We start from the raw sequence: 24,588 nt of genomic DNA on the forward strand, positions 1-24,588 counted from the left end.
ACATAGGTCTACGACTATTATGTTGACATTTAAAAATATATATTGATCATAATTGTAGAACTAGTGATTTTTTACAAATAATTTGAATATATTGATAATTTTAACTAAAGCCCTCAAAAGTTCATCAAGTGCAAATAAGTCCGGCTGCAGGAAAAACTTCTTAAATTCAACGCTTGTACAGTCATCAATAATTACAGAATAATTGAATTTTTTTGTTACGGATGTTTTATATTTCGAAATAATATTATGATAATTAATTCATCGCGACAATAATTACTTATATAAATATATTTGATGAAATTTGTTTTATTATTTTTTCACCTCTGTTGGATTCACTCAATGCATTTTAACAGCACATAACTTATAATTCATTTTCAAAAACGTAAACGAGTGTGCTTTCTTAATACCGAAAATTCAGGTATTTTGGATATTTAGAACCGGTATTTCGGTATTGATAAATACCGGTTTTGAAATACCAGTATTGCAATACCTAGTTGTACCCAAGACGTAGAAATCGTCTGAAGGTTGACTTAGAGGCCACTGGATCAACGAGATAGTTAAGTTTTTCGGATATATGTGGTTGACATGACCGTGAGGAATGAAATCAGCTTAAAGACAGATTGATCTAGGGCCTAGATTCTAGGCTAATGATGATCATAGATTAATACTTATTGATTCGAAAGGAATGCGACTTTTTCAGTAGACATAAAAACGATTTTCTGTTGGTTTTTCCGTCCGTCGTTATGTAGTGGTGCATGTTCATACCTATGGAAGTAACGCTAAGTTCATTTCAATTGAAATTGTATGAGTTTTGTCTCCATTGCAAAAAAATGATTTTCTAGAATCACAGGTACATTTTCGAGGCCATATAATGTCAGTGGATATATTCATTTTCAATGTAGGTATTTATTTTTGGCATATTGTGTACGTTGTATAATATGTTAATTGAAGACGTTCACAATAAAATGTAGTTTTATAGTATTTACGAATGATATTAGAATACATTTCACAACTTTTTATTCTCTAGGTGACGTTAGGGCAGAGGGCCTATCTCTGTAGTAGATGAAGGCTTGAAAACTGCGTCAAACACATTTTTTTTTCAATGTGTGTTTGACCACCTTATAGATTAAAGTTGGACGGATGGCTTAAAACTATTCTACGCATAATAAATAGTATGTTATATAGTAAAGCCTCCATTTCACGGAGGTCCCATTTAGGTATAATTTGATTAGGGGCAAAAATGGTGACGGTGTCTTAATTCTCATGTAAATTATAAATTACCTTGAAACTTAAATACAACTACAAGTCGCAAAAACCTACTTTGCTTATTTCGAGAGATAATAAATATATGTCTTTAACCGTTTCGAATAAGGGTAGTTTGAAAAGTTTGTTAATTTTCTATGAGATCTGGTCACAATTCAAAAAGTAAAAACACCACTGAAGGCAATTTTTTGAAGCATATCACTTACCGAAACGAAAGTTCACGTTCACGATGCGAGTATCTATAAATAACAAAATACTATAAGTGCTTTCAAATAATATAGTAGTTATCCATTTTAAGGTGCATACCTACATGTTATGCAAGCATAGCAAGTATCATTCTTTAAAAGACTTGTCTCAAAATTTCAGTCAAATCCTATAGATACATATAGTTAGTGTTCGACAGACATTTCGTATAATTTTGCATTTACAGCAGCAATGGAAAACACCCAGTTCCGTGCCGTCATAAAACATAATATTTACTTAGGTATGGAAAAGCCGTCTACGCTGTTGACTATCGATCAAAAACGCATTCGAATAGACATTATTTCAGCGCAGTATTTAGTGATGTTTAATCGCCTGTTGACGAAACGTACATCCACCAGTAATATGCCAGAATCCAAACTGTTTTTGGAAAAGGGCAAGACAATAACATTAATATTAATACTTTCGACCGAAGGTACTTCATGGAATTTGAATTTAAATTCTAATGGATTCAAGCTCTGTACTATTCTATTTAAGTCGTTTCGACTTAAATGGAATTGTACAGAGCTTGAATCCATTAGAATAAACATTAAATAGATTTTTTTTCAAAAATATATGTTTTACTTGTTTTTTAATAAACTTCTCAAACTATTCTTCTTATGAACCTACTTATACACCTACTTTTATTATTAGTTTCGTGTACCTACTGTCTTTCGTATATAAAACATTTACTAATCGTAATATTTAAACAGAAATTCACCGAGAAAAACTGTAAAATAAATTCTGTATACCAGAGGTAAACTATTGTAACTCCAAAAATCGTGAAATGGAGTTATTGTTATATTGTTACTTCATTACTTATCCTGCATACGTGGTAAACAGCTGTAACTCATATTACTCTTATTATAAAAGTTAAAAATGTCATTGTAACTCCATAACTATTAGAGGTAAACAACAGTAAGAAAACATACAATTCTTTTGATGAAACTTATAATCGAACTACAGCGGTAAACAAACAAAAAGGTTTTGATAAATAGATAAATTTTATCTTTTTCCATTCACGAATGCCACAAGTTGAAAGTTCCAAAAATCACAAATTCGTCTCTTCTGTGAAGTTGTCATTTTGGAATTACTGTAGTTTACCTCTGGTATACAGAATTATATACAGAATACCAACAACAGTATAAATCTTTAAAAGGGAAGTAATATCGATAGTGGAGGGGGTGATATAACTTCCAGAGAACTTTTGTAATGACTGTGAACTTTCTATAAGATTATTAACAATGCCAGCTTCGATTAATTTAAGAATATTCTTTCTGATAACAAGCGAAAGTTTATCGACAAAAGTTGAGTAAATGTTTATCGAATATCTCAACACAACTGTTTTAATAAAGTAATACGTTACATTAGCGTGCTTTTGAAGAATGCTTTTTGACATTCCATAGTCTATCAAAATAGCGAAATTCTTACGCGAAGTTATCATTTTTTCCACGTATTGTACAAAAGCTATGTTGTAGTACGTCAAAGCATCACCATGGGGTCAAAAAATAGTTTTGTATTTTATCAATTTTACTGCTCCGGACGCTAAAAAAGTATCTGGTAACCACACAGAAGAAGCCTCAGATGTTGCCTAGAACAATAATATAAATTGTTAATTCGATAAAAAACATTTTTAAATTACCAGTGGTTTGCACGCACCTCAACAAAATATTTTCGATATCTATAAAAGTCTTTCATATAACATTCCACCAAATTAGTTTATTTTTGTAATATGCAACTAACCAATAAATAACCGTGCGTATATTTACTTACACCTCACGAAGTGATTCCCAAACGGGGCTCCGCGATATCTGTCATGGGAATCCGGAAAAGCTGAAACAAAAGCTGACTAAATATTGAAGCATTGTTATAAAATGCTAAAAATAAGGTTTGACACGACCAGCATTTAAGCAATATAGTGCATATCTTAACGCCACGTTTACCATATAGAGAATGCAGCGAGTAGATTACTCTTGTGCTACTGCATGGTGAGGAAAGGTCGACGGGGACGGAATCCTTGAGGCTAGATGCCAGAAGGGTATGGAGTGTCGTCCAAGCCACGTGTAGCGACTCTTAATGATTGAGTCCGACACCGAGTACTCGAGGACGTATCAGCTAACTCGAGTGTTTGTAACACGGTCGTACCAGTATAACCCAAATGGCAGAAACATACTATCATCACGTCAAGTAAACTTATATGCTAAAATCATCAGACCATACAATAACAATAAAAATTTACACGCTACAGAAAGCATTCCGTCATTTGTTGCTCCCTTCCATACCGGTATTAATAATTTGCAGAAAACAAACTGTCACACGTGAGGTTGGTTGTGCGACGTGATACGAGTGAGGTGATTTCAGTGTAGTTTTGATACATGTATGCACATTGTGTGCCCGTGATATGAGGTTACCCTGAACTCACATGTCGTGACGTAACTTGCTATGATAATAATGTGTTTCTGCCTTAAGATTCGGGGTTACATCTAAGTTGTACACATGCAGTTCATCGTGGGACACTTATTCATGCGCCACAGTACGTGAAACATGAGTTCGTATAACATTTTATCAAATGACGAGTTCTTCGTTAAACATATTTTCACCGTGAAATACATTTGTACGTATCTTACAAAATGCGGCAATAGTTTCCAAATAGTACTGTTCCAATTAGATTAACCCTAACCTAACTTAACCTAACCTAACCTAGTAAAGATATCTCCACATGTTGTAGCATACGTACAAATATACTCGACGGTGAAATGTTCAACGAAGAACTCGTCATTTGATTAAATGTTACACGAACTCATGTTTCACGTACTGCGGCGCACGAGTAAGTGTCCTGCGGTGAACTGTTTACGTACTAATTTCTGGATACGAAGATTCGGCGGATACATCGATTTTTAAAGATCAACAGTGGAGACCATTGGCACATGGTAAGATGCCACGCCTTACAGCCATACAAGAAGCACGCGTTGAAGAATATCAAAATAAAATAACCATAGAAACGTATGAAAAAACTATGAAACAATATATGTATAAAATATATGTTATAAATTAACACATATTTGGAAAGCTCAAACGATAGAATAGAGATAATGTATTACTAATAAAGTTTGCTGAAACATCCATGGCTTGTTGTAACTTAAGTGATTAAAACTACATCGAAGTAAGTAGATAGTTACTTTGAGAGAGCTATGTTATATGTTGATACTACATAGCCTGGCGATGTGAAGATTCTCTAGAATTATTTACATATTTGTTCGACAGTATAAACTTAGCTGAACTATCCATCCAGTGGCGTATCTTTTTTTTTTTAGTATTTTTATATTCAAGATTAAATACTGCATTAAAAATACAACTTGGAAATCCAATGACACAGTAAAATAAAAAAAATCTCTGACCTGACTGGTATTTGAACACATTGAATTTAAAATTCTAATGGATCTAAGTTTTGTACTATTCCATTTCAGTCGTTTTTACTGTACGTTTATAGTATAAAATTTAAACACATTATAATTTTAATTCAAATTCTATCAGGAACCCTCGGTCGATAGTATTAATGACATAATTTCGCTTTGTATAATACATCGTCGTGACACAGAGCATTCGCTGGCAGTGGCACTGGCATGAAACTTATGTTTCTAAGGATTTGACAAGTTCCATAAATGTCGATATTTACTCTGATAAATTATATAGACTAATTCAGAAAAATATCAAAATGGTCTTTTACAAGATTTGGTAAGTGGAGGTAAGGTCATTGCATCTTCTTTGTTCTTATTATTATCCTTGTTCATATCAATGTCTGTTGTTGAGAACGTCGTAAGCTTTTATTTTGTAATGTTCGGACTTTGCAGAGTCCACTAAATTTGTGATGTGATGTCATCTCAAACCACTCAGCTTTCTTTTTTTATGATTGGTCTAATCGGTCTTAAATCCTACAATCGATTATAGATGGTAATGTAAAAAAATAATGCCGTCGACATATGTTCCGAGATAATGAAAGGTAAACATTTCATAACTTCGTTACTTACATGAATAAAATGCTATGAGCGTCACCTTTTTTGTGTGTGGTGAGCAATGTCTCGTAAACCCCTCATGCATTCCATACCTACGTCACCTTCAGTGGGTTTTCTTCCTAAGATTTCTATAGGTATGTCTTATCTAAGGGAATATAATAATATACATGCATCAAGTAGATGAAATTATGCTGACATCGATTGAGACTAAAGATACTGAAGAAAATGAAATTAAAGTTTGTAAACGCCGCAGGCGAAAAAAAATCAAATCACCTAAAAAAATATGGAGAAAAAAGTGTACATGAGCTCACTATTGCTAGTAAAAATATGAGCTTACGACATAGTATGCAGTTTCCAATTGTCAGACATATTTCGTATTCAATTTTGAGATAACATATGTGAAATAAATGAATTTAATTATCTTATTTATAATAATTAATGAATCGAAACACAATTTTTAATTTTCACACGAGATGGCGCTATAGTCTTCAAGATTTAATGAAACGGAGCTGCGCTCCGGTCCACCCCGGTCCATTACGAGCGCTGTAAATACGGATAGCTTTACTACTTACATACATATTTCTGCATTTCATAATAAGATTTCAATGTTCACGGCACTGATCTACAACACTAAAGCTCTGAATAGTGTAACTTTAACAAGCTTTTGTCAGGTTCCTACACGGGACAATAGCCGCAAAATGCCACCCTCTGATATTTCGATGAGCTTTCTTTTGTTGTGCAAAGTGGAAAGGCTTTCGCGGGGCATTATAATATTAACGCTGTTGATATTTCCCTTAACTATCGCCTCTTGTATGAGTTTCGGGATTTTTTAAAGGTTTTCATAATATTAATATTTGAATAGCCAATAAAATGGTATTCGATCGAAAGCTTGCGAGATGTTGTCATGCTAGCGTTCGATACATGTTGTTACAGACTACAGACACTCGAGCTTTTTTGTATGGGCTTTTCTACTTAGTTGATTGAAGCGAAGCCTTCACGTCTTTTCATCATCATCGTCTCCGCAACAAAATGTGGATCATGACCACCATTAAGAAACATCTCCACCCCCTCGAATTGTACCAAGCTTCCTCCAACACTTTTGTGTCAGGCGTTCTGTGTATCTTTTTACACAGTACAACCACTGAAATCTAGAAGCGCGATGAAGAACCATACTTAGAACCGTGAGTCCTTAAGATAGGCATCTATCTTTAGGAGGCCGAAAACGACACCAGAGATTGCGTCGCCTACTGTATCCATATAATCTACGTCATATAGCAGGTAGTAAATGTATGGAAAAAAGGCAGTGGCCTAAAACGAAGCCATTTAAAATACGGCCATGAGTTACCCCATTTCCACCCGCCATGTATATGCAGCCGCAGTTTGTGCACGGCCGCCTTCCATGACACTAAAAACGTGTCAGAATGAAAAGATTTTAGTGCCACACTCCCTTGTCCCGAAACGATGCTGCACGGGACTGATGTAGCAACCATGCATCTAAATGCATTAAGAAAAAGTTTTAGAAAATAAAAAGAATCTTGACTTCTTCTGCCGTCATTTATCTTTAATGTTCTGAATTGTCATCTGCACCTGTGTACTGAAACTCTGCCAAAACGGTCAAGATACATCTAACTAAATCGAGCTAAATTATCAACTCTAGATGGTGTTTATTGCCAAGTGGATTTAGTGAATCAAGATGGACGGTGCGGACGACACAAATGGGCACTAATGATCCAAATAATTATGACCATTAGGCCACACGCACACGATAATTTCTTGTGACCATCCCACCAGTGGTCAAAGCTGCAGACCAGCCATTGCAAGCTACGTGACTTGGGCGAATTATTTTGTTATAGGTATTTTTCCGAAATGGAACCCCCCTTCTTTTAAAACATCAAAGCGTTTTATGTATCGAAATTGCAAATGTTTCTGAGAGAATATAACCTGAAAGTATAAATTATAATTATTGAAGCTAACATGTAATATTATATACCTCCCATTATGAATATATATATTTTAAAAATAATCATTAATATACATGTAATGAGTAATGACAGTATATAAATGTAAAGCTAAATTAACCTCACCTGAAGCTTCGTAGCTTAACAAAGCTTTCTGTGTGTGCGTCTGATGAGATGATTATTTTTAAGTCTTTGGGTACATGGAAAATATGCGAAAAATATACCCTCAAATTGAAGTTAATGTAGCAGGGCCCACTATTATGGTCAAACCGTAACACGAAACTGTAAAATTAAATGGTAGTGCTAGTTATTGCTCATACTTCGAATGTAATATAGTAAATTGTTCGTGGACAATGATATTTGTTGCATATTGAAATAAGTCTACGAAATATGCAATTGATAATATTCATTCATTGCGAACAGATAACCGCATTCCATTCAAAGATAATCAATAACTAGCACTATTATCATCCCCAATTCAATGTTACGGCCACAATTTAGAGTCAGCATTGATTCGTATTTAAGATTCATCGTTTAAAAACAAAATTCATTCCAACATTACATGATGCGTGCTATACACACAGACAAAACATTTTTCTACCCAATGTGTATTTATTATATTATATGAATAACATTTCGTTTTCCATTTATTTGCAGGATCCTCACCATTTTGGCTGTAGTCAACATCACATCAGGAAAGCTTGCTGGGCCAAGTGAACCTTTTGATCAAGCAATAGATCCCTTATCGGTAAGAAAACCTTGTACTAATCTTACATACTAAACACTTACATGGAAAATACATTACTGTTTATTGAAATATGGTTGCAAAGCACTTAAGGACTTTAGTATAATTTTTATATACAGGCCCTAGTATAGGGATAGAAAATCTTTTATGCTTGGGTACAAAAAAATGTCATGATGAGTAGGGTGAAGGATTTTTTGATGAGTTTCGACCAAGAGCCTTCCATCCAAATAAATTTTCGTTGAAAATATTTTTCAAGACCGAAATAGTTTTAAGCTCATTTCCCCCCTCTATGATGAATGAAATTCGAGATCTTTCCCAGTTAAAAATTTACCTAAGAATAATGTTTATTTGTTGTTGACAGTGTACCTAGTAGTAACGTGTCAACTTATAATTTCGTGTGTCTCACGTTCGACTCCCGGGTCTTTCAAATTCACATGTTTTTTCAATGTATATTTGCAGTATGGGCGACCTATAGGTTGTCTAAATGGCTAACATACATTTTTCATAAAAACATAATCTATTGATATAACGTCTACCTTATGCAGCCCCGTCTATAGAGTTCGGAAGAGGTTTTTTTAGTAATCTTTCCGAAAAGGAACCGAAAATAAATATACGTCCAGAATCTGATCTCCTATTTTTGCTAGGTTCTGCGTATCGTGGAACTCTTTAAAAATTTTAGTTTAGGTTCTACAATTTTTTCATATACCTAACGTGACTCGCATGCTATAGGTTCACTACTGCTGCCCTACGATGTGACATAGTCTTGATTGATAGAAAAATACGCTGAAAAGATTTATCGATAAAAATAATTGATGATATTAGTTACAAAGTCGTTTACCATCACTTAATTTTACTTTTTTTTTTTTAAATCTTAACAATTTTGTTTTTCAAGATTTTGCTAGGTATTCAATTCTGAATAATTTATCAAAAAATACCACAAATTTGTGTCATATGTAGTCAAAACCGGTGTAACAGGTAAGAAATGCTCTTGATCTATCTATGACGTGTGTTTTAACATTGTTTTACGTTTGTATGCAAAGCTTGATTTAACTTAGCAGAGAATCTTTTAACTTTCATATTTATTCGTCCCATAAAATTCATAAAATATTTTAGAGTTTAAAGTTTCATAAAATCTCTTTGTATTTATTTATTTTTTATTTGTAGAATGTCTCTAAATAAAAGTTAATAGAGGTGACATTTAACTTGTAACCTCAGTTACGCAAAAGAGAATACAGTACTTAATAAAGACTTTGAAATATCTGACCAACGTACGTATTATTCCGATAAAAAATGTGAAAACAAGTAAATAAATATCTTAATTTTATCTACTGTGTATTTCTAGTTGACATTAAATATTAACGGAATTTTCATATGCTATATTTTTAGTATTTTGCTCCGTTGTTTTATGACTTAAAACAATTAAGTATATTTAACGGTCATTTTGAAAAGTTGACTGTACATAGTTTGATACATATTATACTATACCTACCTGTATTATAACTAAACTTCATTGATTATAATTATTTAAGAGTTCAGTGTTTCATTACGAATTTTGGATAATTTAAGATTTAGTAATTAATTTTTCTTTTTCTCAATTCTTGACAAACCACCAACCATAAATTATTACAGAACATAAATTAGAACAAAAAAACGCCAAAACATTTTAATACCAATTACTACCCTACTACTTGGAACTACTCCCTATGGGAGCAAAGGTGGTGTTATAGCTATTTGGTTATGAAAAATTAAACTGTTACAGAGGAAATTTAAAACTTTGGTTACATAAAAGTGCAATAATAGTGTACATATTTATACTTACTTAACTTATCTATTCAAAAAATATTTTTTAACAATTTAATATTTTTTTACCTTGCCCACTCCACAACGCAATTTTATTATATGATGAGTAGTAATTCATAATTTATTTATCATAAGACGACATTGAATATACATTAAAGATTAAAGTCGCTCCTGAGGGAGAACAGTAAATGTTATTCTGCTGGTCTAATACTTAAACATGCCTGCAGGCTGCAGGTAGGTCCCATATTTTTCCTCATCTTTCGCCCTGTCACGGCCCAGTATTGGAGCATATGTCAAGCACAAGTTCGCGCCATTTCCCTCGATCCATCTGCCAACTCTTGTGCTTCCCGCCATGCCAGACCTGCAGCGCGTAGATCGCTTTTATAGTACCGCTGCAGGGTGAGGGAGGGCCGGCCACGACGATGGAACCCTTGAGGGGCTGTACCACAAGGGTACGAGGTATCTCACTCTTTGGCGGCATCCGGACCACATGTCTCAGCCACTTAAAATGTCTCTTCGTGATTACCTCAATCTGTGTCCACTCATGAACACGGATGTTTGTAACGCGGTCGTACCAATGTACCCCTAAGATTCGGCGGAGACATCGATTCTCAAAGGTCAAAAGCCGAGACCTTTAAAAACTATGTCTCACAGCCATACAGAAGCACATGTAGCAGGCACGCGTTGAACAAACGACATTTGGTCATAAGCATTAAAATTCGTTACAATCAATAAACAAAAATACGTTTTAAAAATTACAACAATTAAGATAACAATTTAGATAAATCGTCTATCCAAGTGAGATTAGATGGAATGTTATATTGTTTATTTAAGCTTTCATAAAATGACTACTTATCAGATTTTCGGAATAATGAATTTTTAAAATTGAATAACGGAAGCAGAAGTGGTTAAGTAGGTACATATAAATATATACGGAAATTATCCCTTACACGTTTATTATAGGTGTATAAATTAACAATTTCTAGCCTCCTCTTTGAATATTATATTTGAACCATAAACACTGCATTTATTTTTTAACTAAAAGCCATTTTTTAAAAAACTCTTAAGTATCTACCGGCTATCGTAGGCCGCCACTTGAAAAAAGATATCATTTGTAACTTTTCTTATTTAGGGTAGCAAAACTAAGGATTCAGGACATATTCTTCAGAAAAAAAATCATTTTGCGAGATTGTTTTTGAAAGAAATTTCTCGTTATCTACTTCTATTTACAAAATTAGAAAAATATAAAAGAAAAACCCATTTACTTAGCTACCAGAGTCTGAGATTTGCAAAACGGCAGTTATACAAAAGCCTTAGTAGGTAGTGTTGAATCACTTAGTTAGATTGCACTCGGGAAATATATACTTTAAAGACTTATTTTGTCATCTAGAATATATTCTAGCAAAAACGAATGACTGAGTTGGGACAGTCAGTACCACTTATCTACTTAGATGATTTTTCCGAATACAACGAACATTGAAAAATGATGACACCACTTTATTACGATTTGGTGTTGGGAGAAAGACTATCGACATTTACCCCTTTATGATATCGGTGAAATAATTTAAAGGATATTAAATTTGTAATACTATTTCGGTCCTACCTTTCCAACCTATAGGTCACAACTCGCAGGATTTTTTCTAATAGGTCGCAACTAAACTAAACAAATATTGACTGATGCAACATTCGATTTCAAAGTTAATTTTTAATTGGTATTCTAATGTGAACAATAGATTATCAAGTATGTATATTGTTTGGATAGCCCATGTCATATAAATCAATCGGTCGATAACATACCCACAAACAGCTAGTTACTAGTAGAAAATATAATATACACTAATTACCAAGATACTAGAGAAATAAAAACCATAGTGAATGAATGATTGATAAATGATAATCCATATTTAAATTTTATTTGACAATTATTTACAATGTGCTATTAAAAATACTTTTTTTTATGTAAATGTGACCGAGGATCACGATTAAAAAAGTAAGAAACCTGTAATTTAAGCTCGTATTTGAAAAAAGTGAGTAATAATTTTGTTTGCTCAACATTCTGTCAGGTTCTCTTACAAGTTCAGAATTCTATTTAAACTGGCTTAATTTTTAGTTTTATTATGTCTTATTATAAGTAGGTACAAATTAAAAAATCAGTATCTTATTCCAAAATAATCATTTTTCTATAAAAAAAAAACTTTTTGAGTGTTGTTATATTATATTTAAATTGCCAACGTTTTCCGTTTTTTCACTTCTACATAAAACGACAGCTTTATTTTTTTCCCAGTTGAAATGAAATCGTATTGAAATGGTATCTTCATCTTAAAATGATCATTGTATATAATGTCGTAAAAGAAAGCTTTAAGTGCTTACTATACACTTTTCATTATGTAGAACTGTTAAAATAAACTAGTTAAAAAGTGATGAAACGTTAATTATATTCCAGAATAAAGCCGTAGAATCAGAAGCCATCACCGCACCTAAAACCAGTATACCATCAGCGGACGATGGTGCAGAGACCTGGGCGTCTTGGGGAGCCTGGACACCATGCTCTAGGACTTGCGGTGGAGGAGTCGCAGTGCAGACGAGGAGCTGCTCGTCGTCGAACGCTGGAAATAGGTAAAATTAATAATGTAATTATTTTTAGTTCAAGACAAGATTTAAAAATGTAGCATTCACAACTTAACGAAATGCCGGAAACCAATTGCTTATTAGGAGATCCTAGAGGAAATCTTGGAACGAAAGGGATTCAACCACGCATTGATGGAATTCAACACAGTATGTAGATAGACTAAATTTTAATATATCACGTCTCAATTTTTGAGTTATAAACATTAATTCATGTATTATACTCGTATATAAAGTTTCAAGAATTCTCAAATTTAAGAATATTTAGATTTCAAAAATACTCCAGGTATTCAAAGTTCATATCTTTTTTAATCTTCTTACTCATATTTTAAAACCATTTTCGATTCTAAATAAAACATAAAGCAACTGTTGTAAAAGTGTATGTTTTTGTTGCCATATAAAGGGTTATATGGGAATATACCCTTTAGTGACAATTTATCCTAAAATAATAAAGCTTAAAATATGCACTACAATTCAATAGGTTACAAATTAACTTCTTCTTGATTTCCCTGAACCCAAGATCCACTTGCCAATGCTATAAAATAAATCTGACTTCAGACAATTTATTTTAGAGATAGTTATCTAACTTGTAAAATTAACTGCTCTGTACGACGCTATAACCTATGACCTTAAATTAACATTATTAATCTTTATTTTTAAACTCATAACTAGATTTTATGTCTTCTTACAAATTCATACATCTTTTTACACGAGTTCATTATTAATCTTGTGCGTGATTATTGACATTTGTTATTGTGATACTTATATAAATTTTATTATTGCATCACAAGTGAACACAAAAGTATCATTTCACATGCTATTTTCTTGTGAAAGCCATCTGTTTATTCATATTTACTAGGTGTTTAAAATGTCTTTGTAACACGAACGGATATTGGTAGTGTGTATTTCTTACTTCTCTTAAAAAAACTATAATGAAGTTAAACAAACCCCACATATTAATAGGGTCGCAATGATATGACCCTTCAATGCTGGATATCTTTGAAAGGAAAATATTGAGAAGGGTCTTCTTGGCAGTATGCAACAAAAATTGCCCGTTTTAAAATAATCACTCACGCAGAAAAATAGGCAGGCCGTGTATCAAGTATAGTAGATACTCAACTGTATAGAAGGAGACACAGTATCTTGAGGAAGTTAGCATCAGACGCCAACTTAACTGGAGACATCCGAGATTCAGATTGGGTTAGTGCCGATGTTATTTTTATTCCATATATTTTAGGCAAAAAATAAAATGATTCTTATGATTTTTATTATTAAAATACTTTTGTTTATTACATAAATTAATGGTATACCAGTGGCGAAGGGTGGAGGTAGGCTGTTAAGATCCGCCATAAACAGTGCACATTAAACTTTTTCAGACATACATATTTGTTTTCATTGATATAAGACTACAATTTACAGATAGTGTTGGTTAGTTTTTAAAATTCAATTAAACTCTGAGAAACCAAGCCATAATAGATAATAGTCAAAAAATACATGTCTATCTATAAAATATCTAAAAATATGCAATTAAATCATATATAACTTTGAATATTTTATAAATAGAATAATATTTTTTATTTATTATAGTTTGGTTTAGGCAGGGCTTAATGAATTAAAAAAATTAACCAACAATATGTGTAATATGTATTTTTAATCCAACTAAAACAAATAACTATGAATGAAAAAGTGTGCACAATTTTATCGTATTGCCCAAATTAGACCAAAACTATTATGGTTTCGTTTAGGCAGGGTTTAATTGATTTTTAAAAACTAAGTAACACCATCTGTAAATTGTAGTCTTAGTTCAATAAAAACAAATACATATGACTAAAAAAGTTTAGTGTGCACTATTTATAGCGAATCTTAACAGCCTACCTCCACCCTTCGCCACTGTGGTATACAAATAACGATGTAAGCGTCAAGATCGGTTAAGATCTCACGAAGTTATGCGCATTAAATGGCCGTTGGAATCCAGTTATCGATGTGTGTGTTCCCTCAGTCGTTTTGCTGACACTGCGGGTTCAACCGATTTAAGATTGAAATTTATCATGTAGGGATTTCTTTGTCTTCACCAGTGATGAGAATTTTTTCTTTTCACGACGGCCACATTAAATAATAAGAACTTTTTAGAGGGGGGGCGCATCTATATGCATATTAAAACTATTTTTTGGCATATACCTAAGCCAATCAGAAATTCCGTTCAGAATCAAAGTCGAGAGCTCTTTTTGATAAGATATACCTACCTACCATTCAGAACGATATTCAAAGCATTTTTATGCTTTTCTTATGCCAATATTTATTTTACCGGCTAAATTTAATAAAATCCGGTTTCAGCTGGCAGCTTAGCTTAGGCTTAGGCCAATTTCTCCTTGAGAAATGATAATTCTCGAAATATCGGAAAATTAATTTCTCGAGTTTCGAGATTGATCTTTTTTGATTATTTCTCGAGAATTCTCGAGACGAGATTTCTTGATCACAACCTCTACGTAGGCTGGGTGCTGGTTGCTTATTACTGGTCTACCTACATAGTGTCATAATTTTTGTTACTCTATGCTATTTCTTCAAAGGTTATAAGTAATTCTAAGGTAACATATATATTTGGACATCGTTGCCGAACGGTTGGCGATCAACCTCGCCGAATTCAAATAGCTACATAGGCCATTTAAATAGGCCATTTAAAAAAATAATGTTAGTGATATATTAAATAAAACTTCACATTTATGGTTGATAGGGAAACAATTGTTACCTACAATTAATCGCTGCAGAGCTGATCACAACAATCTTGCAGCATCCCTATCTCGTCTATGTACTTATAATAAATTATCATAAATGTCAAACGCTTCTTGAAAAATTAAGAAGTAAAAAATATCATTTACCACTTAACCTTGAAATGTTTAAAGCTCAGCCAAACATGAAAGCTTTTATGTGTATCCAAAAGTTTCTGAGAGAACGTAACCTGAAAGTATAAAATAAATGTTGTTTTTGTTTTTATAAACATTCATCTTATAAGTATATAAATGTAATAACAGTATATAAATGTACAGTTAAATGAGCCTCAGCTGAGCTTTCGTATCTTAATAATATATAAAATAAAAACTTTAGGACACCGTGTAGAAGAACAATTTTAATTCGTTCTTATAATATTATGTTAATTATCTCCGTGAAAGCGATATGTACGTGCATTGTGTACCACAAAGTGAGATGTAACAAATAGGTGAATAAATTGCTATTAATCTCTCGATGCACGAACCCCGCTCGATGTGAGGCATCGCGGGTTCTGTTCCGTGAATGAACTTAGTAACTTTGGTCTCTTCACCACATGATTTTGATTGGATGCATGTTTGATCCATTAATTGATTTCGTACACGGTATGTCCTAGAAACAACCACTTGCATAATATAAAATAATAAAATCAACTTAGCAAGTAAGTACGTATGTGTAACTAATATATTATAATATATTGTATACGTTCTTATAACTTAACATTTTGATGCCATGATTGATGGATATTGTTTTAGCTAATTTTATTACGTCCTAACACGATATCTAGTTTATCATTTTACGTTATTTTACGAGTAAGTAATGACAATTTAATGCAATTACTGAATATTCTACGACGGGTTTTCACAAACACTTCAAACATTTTGTTTTTATACTTTACTTATAATAAAGTTTTAACCTAATTTTATTGTATTAATTTATTATATAAATGAGAATTAACTGTTTTCGTTGTCTTCAGTATTTTACAGAACAAAAAATAATATATTTTACATTTATAATAGATTTTTCATGAAAAAAGACAAAGACAAAGATGTAATAAAATAGAAAAAAGTTATGCCCAACCGAGTTCGAAATCGGGTTAGAAAATTCTACTGTCTCTGTAGTTCACCGTCTTGTCGAATGGACCATTTTGCATCAAATCCTTATCACTGTCATCACTGTAAACTTGTCAGGCTTTATGCCTATAGTCTCAGGCTTTGATATTGTGTCCGTTTAATTTTTACAATACGTGCGTAATTGTTTGTATATGTTGTATGCGTGAAATGTACCTAATTAATTGAAGCCTTTGTTAGATTATGTTTGTGTTATCGCTCGTTAATGTGCAATTGCAACGCTCCGTCTGTTGAACAAGACGAAAATCAATTTATAATGCATACCTGCAGACAAAATGTCGTTGGCAAATTATATTTATGTTATTATTTACGTATTAATGCAAATAAAAATTAATAATTGGAGTCTTCGCCACCAACATCAGTCATCACACTCATCACATACATTTATGGTTTGACTCAAACTTAAATCAAAACGAATAATTCGCACATTAAGATGAAATAGAACTTGCGGGACGATGTGTGATCTGTATGGATACATTTACTAACTACCCACCAACATGTATTTATTAATAAAAAATACTTTAACTTCCTAGAACAGCGATTTCCAAACTGAGAGACGCGGAGTGTTGCAAAGGGAGGCGCGAAAAGTTTAACACAATTATTAACGAAGCCACAGGTTTGCAGTTTGCAAATGCATAGTTTATAAAACGGCCGCTAGTTATAAACTGCACAAAAAACAAGGACCGCTAATGCATTCACTTATTTAAAAAGACAAAGCGAAGGCATTCATAAAAAATTGGAGCTTTGGAAATCAAAATTACAAAAAAATAAGTTCGCCATGTCTCCACTTTTAAATGATTTCTACGCCATATATTGAAGCAAACAAAAATCTATTTACTGAGTTTTTGGTTAGTTTGCTAATGCACTTTTCACATTATTTTATTAAGGTGACGCATCAGTGAAACGCCAAATAATTTTCAACTGTACGCGCGACGAAATTTTGGACTCGCTGCCATTCACTGAGAGAATGTTGACCCGGGAACACGTCACTTTGCTGCGTGATGGCGACGGGTCAATTAATTCTAAAATCGTGTAAAGATGACTAAAAACGTTACCCATTTACTTTAAAAAGAAAACATGTCAATGAATATATTATTATTGTTACTAATAGAACAATAAACAGAACATAAAATGGACGTATGTTGGATTTATATGACAATTAATATTTCGTTTGACAGGCGTCATTTTCACCCGCCACCCGCAATCCGCGCATCGCCTAGCGACGATCTTTTTAGACCGTGCCTCAACTAATGCATGGCCTTAATAGTAAAAAACGTCGCCTGTGGGGCTGCTTTACTTCGGAACTATTAAATATTTGAAATATGTGGTTGAAAGATCCTGGCCTGGGGACCCGCTTCAGGATGTGGGGCCCATGATAGAATCCATTTGTCAATGAACGATGATGAATTTGTATTGACTACTATTAAAGTTGATTGTGCTAATAAACAAGCACATTCGTCGCATGAAAAACAAATTAATTTAAAAATGTATGTAATATACGGAAGTGGTAAAACCTTGTTTATTTTTATATATTTTTTTCATTTTTGTATTAGTAGGTACATTGTTGACTATTTAAAAAGGTATCTGTATTATTTAATGAAATAAGGCGCCAAGATTAGATTTTTTAAAGGGAGGCGTAGTAACATAAAGTTTGGAAACCACTGTCCTAGAATATGTTTTATTTAATGCTCAAGTATACATTATTTCAAGACGCAATAATTAATGCTTTTTCCCGCTAGATGCAATCAATTAACACGATTAAAGTATAACGTCATAAACCCCATTTAGCTATGCACGTGATCATACAAGGATATAATATATAATATAAATTATTACACACACAACATAATTATAAATAGTTAATTAAAACAAACCATTATATACAGTGAGTATTTATTCCATGGTATACTTTAATTATAATCAGGTCCGGTATAACCCGCGTCAATGGGACATCGTCAACTGAAACAAATTATTAAAAAGTATACATGTATATGTATATATAATATTTTATGGAGACTAGAAGATTTCTAGAGGTTGCTGTATAGACGCATCCTCAAAATTCCCTGGATTGACCGGATGACAGATTTAATCTTGACGTCCTCAATTGAATGAGAAAGGACAGAGAAGTTCTGAGAGAAAGAAACTAGAAAACTAAAGAACGAGTAGGTACCTACCTCGGTCCCATTATGAGATGATAAAAGTACAGGATTCCCCAACTTGTTATACAAGGAATGATCAACGGTAAGCGTAGCAAATGACGACGCCGCATTTTGTGTGCAGTCCGCCGAGCTGTTCCGGGTAACAGATGATAAGGCAAAGATCGCTATGTTGGTGGCTGACCTCCGTTTGGGGATGGAATGATAAAAAGGCATACAATATTACAGGTTCCATCAACAGTTGATAATTAAAGAGATCACAAATAAGTAATAATATCGATTCTTGATTCAAGGATTTTGGTTGGGCTAAGAATGCTTAGATTGTGTTTAAATGATCGTTTAATCTAAAAAAATTACCAATTATGTACCAGTACGTATGTATCAGGCATTAAAACCGACCACATAACATTCATTCAATTCGGTTGCGATAATCACATAATTAAGTAAAAAGTATTTACGAATACCTACTTGCTGACAAATAGAACCTGCCAGATGCAGAAAAAAAGCATTTTCTTTTGTCAATGTCCGATCCTAATCCCTCCAGATAGTGGAGGTTTGTAATAACAGATTTTTGTTTTCACAAGAAATTGATGTTAGCCACTTGCTCAACCTGTTATGTCCATACGCTGACTCCAAACACAAATTAAAAAAACAATATGTTTATTTGCCAGACTCAGGATTCGAACCTGGGATCCACGATATTACAAGCCAACGCGTAAGCCGCTCGGCCATCACGGACATCGTGGGCAAGAAACAATATTAAAAACAATTAATTTAATAAGTATTGATGTAGAATGTAAATATACCTATTACCTTGTCATATTTTTCCGCCCCTTCATGTCATCTGTATCCGTAGGCTATGTGAATCTCGATCCAATGACGTCCTGCGAGGGTAGGCAGACCATGCGTTGTTTAGGGGCGGCAACGAATACGAATATTATAACTTTTCAGAGCAGTGGCAGTTTTCCGTGAAGTGACGGTGCACTCGATCCGTTGAAAAGTGCCGACATCTTAGTTTCAAAAATAATGGAAGAATTAAAAATCCTGGACACCTATCCTATCATTCCTATTTTTATGTTGTAATACCAAATGGCGGTTAATCGCACGGGAAACATGTCAGGGCCTCAGACCTACACGTACCTAAAAACACTGCTGTTTGAGACTATGTTTCGCGGAAGTCCTTAGTAGACGATGACTAATAAAATAAGTCGGTAGGGGTACCCAACAAATTTGCATTCAATTTGAGACTAAAAATGAAGAGGGGTGGCATTGTAAGTCTCACTTTGCCTAGGGACGTCACTGTCTCGACCTCAGGATAGCCTTAATTTGTTGTAATAGCATTGTAAGAAAATGTAATAAATACTATGTGGTAAGTACCTACATAGTATCTCTCGGTTAGTTGTATTTACCACCAGTTTTAGTGTATCTACAATTAAACCGGTGTATCGTATATTGTTGCTTTAGTTAGCATTTGAATAATCTCCAACGAAAATACAATACAAGCGGTACCTTCGATACAGATCACCACGCATGATCGGGCCGATTTTTTAATATAAGGGATACAGAACCTTTCATTGATATTAACTGCATAATTATTATGTAGTCAAAAAATATTCTGTCTTGTTTGGGCATAACCTGTTAACTGTGAAATGTTGAACGTACAGGAGAGAAATTTTAAACTTTCAACAAAATTGCCTCATAAATCTCGGTTCACTTTTATTGTCTAACATTGAGAATACATTTTTAAATAAGTCAACATGACAATAATTCAATAATTAGATTTTCAATTATTCCGCTAATTGGGAAAATAATGTGACTTATCAGTGATCAAAATATGATAAGGTCTTTGATCATGTTATGACCAAACTAACAGCTGTGTTTCTTCACATATCATCCATATTACTATGGCATTTTTGGTATTTTCAAATGAAATACAGATATCAGCTTATTACCAAATGGAACATAATTTTTGCTCTTAACGCAAAATTACAGAAAAAAACAGTTATCAACAACAACGAATTATAAAGATGTTAAAGAATAACACCATTATCATCATCAGCTTTGATCAATCAACTGCAAAGATGAAGGCCTCTCCAAACTGCATTGCGTACCGCGTAGTTACGCAGGAACATGACTATCTCGTTGGTTCAGCAATATCTACAAATTCTGATTACATGAAAATTGTACATACATATTAAATTTCCATGTATCACAGATCACCGTGAGCTGTCTTACCGGAAAGAGATGCCCGTATAGCATTGAAATTATAAAAAAAACTCATTGTTCACGGAGCATTGCAAACAGCAATGTTTTATTAGGTTGATTTTATATAAATAATATCTACGATATGATTGTATTTATAATTATTTACTTACCTATTTTCTTTTGTCTATGCCTTGTTTTCCGATGGATTTTATTTCGTGTTTTATTTAGACGTGCTTTCGATATCAATACTGTGCGGCCATCTATTGCCGATACAACATCACACGGTGGACTGTGATACGGCCCCAACTGCATACACATTTACGGATATGACATTTACCACGCCCTGCATTCCACTGGTGTATAGCTAGATTGTTTTCCAGCGACTGCTACCTGGATAATGTGTTCAAACCACGTGTCCTCCTATTACATAATATTATAAAATGCAAAGTTGTATTTAGCCAGCAATAAAATCAAAAAAGCAAGTCAATAAAAGAATGACCCAGAGATTTGAAGCATGTTGGGCATAGTGCGTAAGAATAGAAAAAAATGATTGATTAGAGAAGGGAATAAACTAGGTTATACTATATGACATATTATGATAAGCCTGAAGTGGAACTGTACAGGAATTGATATCTATCTTGAGATACCTACATAACAGTTAACGAAATCATCATCAAATATAATGGATATCTTGGCAAATATACACAGTAACATGAACATGTAACAAACTTAGATAAAAAGTTTAACCGACAACTGCAATATAACAAGTTTATTACGTTTTGGTATATTATGTTAGTATTATTATTATTATGGTACTAGAAAATATTATCAGATGGCAGCACAACCAGTCAATATTATTCTACGTCTTCTCCCCGTCTCCTCCTATCTCTCATACGTTTACATGTTCTGTCTTACCGTCTTTGTTCTGGTGTTTCAGACTTAATAAATTGGCTGTGAGCTGCTGGTGCAGTCTTTTTATAACCTACTGACTTTGCCGATCACTCCATCGCTGAACACATTCATTTGTCAAGCGGCGACGCGTAACTGATTGTTCTTCTTCACTCACAATGTTTATATTTTTTTTACGATTACAATGGGTTATAGCACCATAGTACTATTATAATTACCCTTAAATCTCTTGGATAACACACCAATTTCTCGATAGTTAATCACTCTATATGTGGGTCTATTCTATACTTATCGAACACTAAATTGATAAATAGTATCAAACTTAGGGTAGGTTTGTATCAAAATATTAGCACTTATTGTAACAATTACACGAAGCCGGTTTTTATTGTTGCAATAAGTGCGATATTTTAACAGCAGCAAGATAGGTGCTGTTAAAATATAGCACTTATTGCAACAATAAAAACCGGCTTCGTGTAATTGTTACAATAAGTGCTAATATTTTGATACAAACCTACCCTAAGTTTGATAATATTTTTCACTTTATCACTTTAGCGGTCGATAAGCATAGAATAGACCCACTGGTATTATCACACTGTCAGCATCTGTCAAACTATTATGAACGTTATCATTTGTTTTTTTTTTCACGAAATAAACGATTCCTTTATTTTTCAAAATTCGAATTTGCATTTACGTATTCGGTTTAATATGTTTTTTCTTTGTATCGCTTTCTCTTTCACATTTTCTTATTTTTTCTCTCATATAAATAAGGCTGACAAATTTATATAAGGTAATAATTTTCTGTGATATTGTGTATAATTTAAATAATATTCTTAAAAGTAGCCATTTGACTTTGTATTGTTACCTTTATTATTTGAACCCTGATCACATTAATGTGTGATTTATACCGTATTATTAAAAAATTATACAAAAATGTCATTGAATAATTCGATTTTTTGGGCGTAGGTAACATGTTGACTACAAAATGTCGAATTTACAGGAGAGCAATTTTAAGCTTTGAATTGCCCACATCAATTTTGGTTAATTTTTTTGTCCAACATTGCGAAAAATACTATACTGAAGAAGATTGTCAATTATTCCACTACATAGGAAAATAATATCACTTATTAGTCACGATCAAAATATGACAAGGTTTTTGGTCATGTTTTGATCAAACTAACCGCTGTGTTTATTCACATATCATATTAGTATCATAGCATTTTGAGCATTTCAAATGAAATATAGCTATCGAGTTATTACTAAATGGAAGATAATACTATTAGTGACCACAATTTTTACTCTTAAAATAAAATAGCCAATAAAGCAGTTATCAGGTTATGCCCAAACACCGAATTTATTGTCTTATTTTCAATCAAAGTTAACTGCTTATTCAATTTTGACAGCTACGGAATAAGACCGCGGAATTTTGGCGCCAAACTTTATACTTTTCTTGACTAAGAATTGGTTAATAAGTCGAAAACCAAACGTGGTTATTCCCTGCTCCACCGTATCCGATGGTACTCTTGTATCAATCGCTTCAGTATGCGTTTCCTGTCTCGCCTACATTAGAATCTCATTCCGATGTGACCTACTGATAGAAATCTATTATCGTCGTATCCAGTTGTAGATTATCAGGAGATAGTGTTTTATATCGTGATATTATATCGGACATGGTGATAAAGACATATCACACGATGCAACCGACCAATCACGTGTGTAGAAAAAGCTCTGCTAACCATTTTACATTTTATTACTCCTATTGGAAACCGAAAACGATAAATTTCCGTAAATTGTTATACGGCACATTAGGTATGCTGTTAATTAAATTTATTATTACTGTGATATTTTTATTGTAGTATTTATTAGTAGAATTTTATTAAAAATCTATTATCGAAAGACTTTTTATTGATTTTCCTGAATTACAAGATGCTAACAAAATAAAAATGGTTAATATATCAATTTGAATTGATTTCTTATGAATAAATTATTCGGTTGTTACTTAATTATTTGGAAATGGTAAATAAAAATTTAGATAGTTTCTACACTTTAGCAGTGGCGCAGTCTATACTAAGCGATTATTTGCCCGTAGCAGCGGTGATTTTCTTTGACGCAGATGACTACTACAATTCGCACAACCAAACCTACACTGACGTAAGTCTGAATTTTGCTGTTTTGAGTTATGAATGCAGTTCAATTACATTTATTTTTCTCTATCTCAGGAGAACACTGGCGTATCTCTAAAAAAATATTTAACGAGATATACCCCTAACTTCGGTCTTATTTTAAATAAATTGATTAAAAAATCGAGAAGAACACTCCAGTAACTCTTATACTCTTAAATGAATGCCACTAGAAAGATTTATTTTTTTCCAATTCTACAAAAAAATGGATATTGTATAGTCATTAGACATTAAATCAAGTACCATAAACATGGTTTAAAAAGTTTGTTTCGGCTCTCCTGGAAAATGGCTGATTTGACTTACGTCAGTGTAGGTCTTTGGGTGCGAATTATTAAATTATACCAAAAATCTTTTTAAGATTTTTATATTTAAATACTTATACATTTTTATCGAGAATTATTGTCCAATATTGCACGTACAATATTGTCTAATTACCATTCACCAGTATGTTTGCCGTGGACATAATTTAAATATTAGATCATTCGATCCCAAGTACCTAGATGCCACAAGAGACTAATTCTTCTATTACTCAGCCATGTTATTAGTTAAGATCCGAGCAGCCTGAAGATTGTGGTGATTACTGGTTATGCCAAAGTAAATTGGT

At 33.0% G+C, this 24,588-nt stretch overlaps 1 protein-coding gene across 1 annotated transcript in view; it reads left to right on the forward strand.

Annotated features, from left to right (window-relative positions):
- Positions 1 to 24,588, forward strand: part of LOC147074453 (thrombospondin type-1 domain-containing protein 4-like) — a 523,747-nt gene that overhangs the window by 118,133 nt on the left and 381,026 nt on the right. Inside the window, exons 2-3 of the mRNA XM_085943531.1 lie at positions 8,132 to 8,222; positions 12,463 to 12,635. Coding sequence (XP_085799657.1) covers positions 8,132 to 8,222; positions 12,463 to 12,635 — 264 coding nt within the window. The remainder of the gene's footprint in view (positions 1 to 8,131; positions 8,223 to 12,462; positions 12,636 to 24,588) is intronic.

Source organism: Rhyacophila brunnea, unplaced genomic scaffold (assembly GCF_057557595.1).
Source record: "Rhyacophila brunnea isolate RB1 unplaced genomic scaffold, BYU_Rbru_1.0 scaffold_16, whole genome shotgun sequence".
NCBI lineage: Eukaryota > Metazoa > Arthropoda > Insecta > Trichoptera > Rhyacophilidae > Rhyacophila > Rhyacophila brunnea.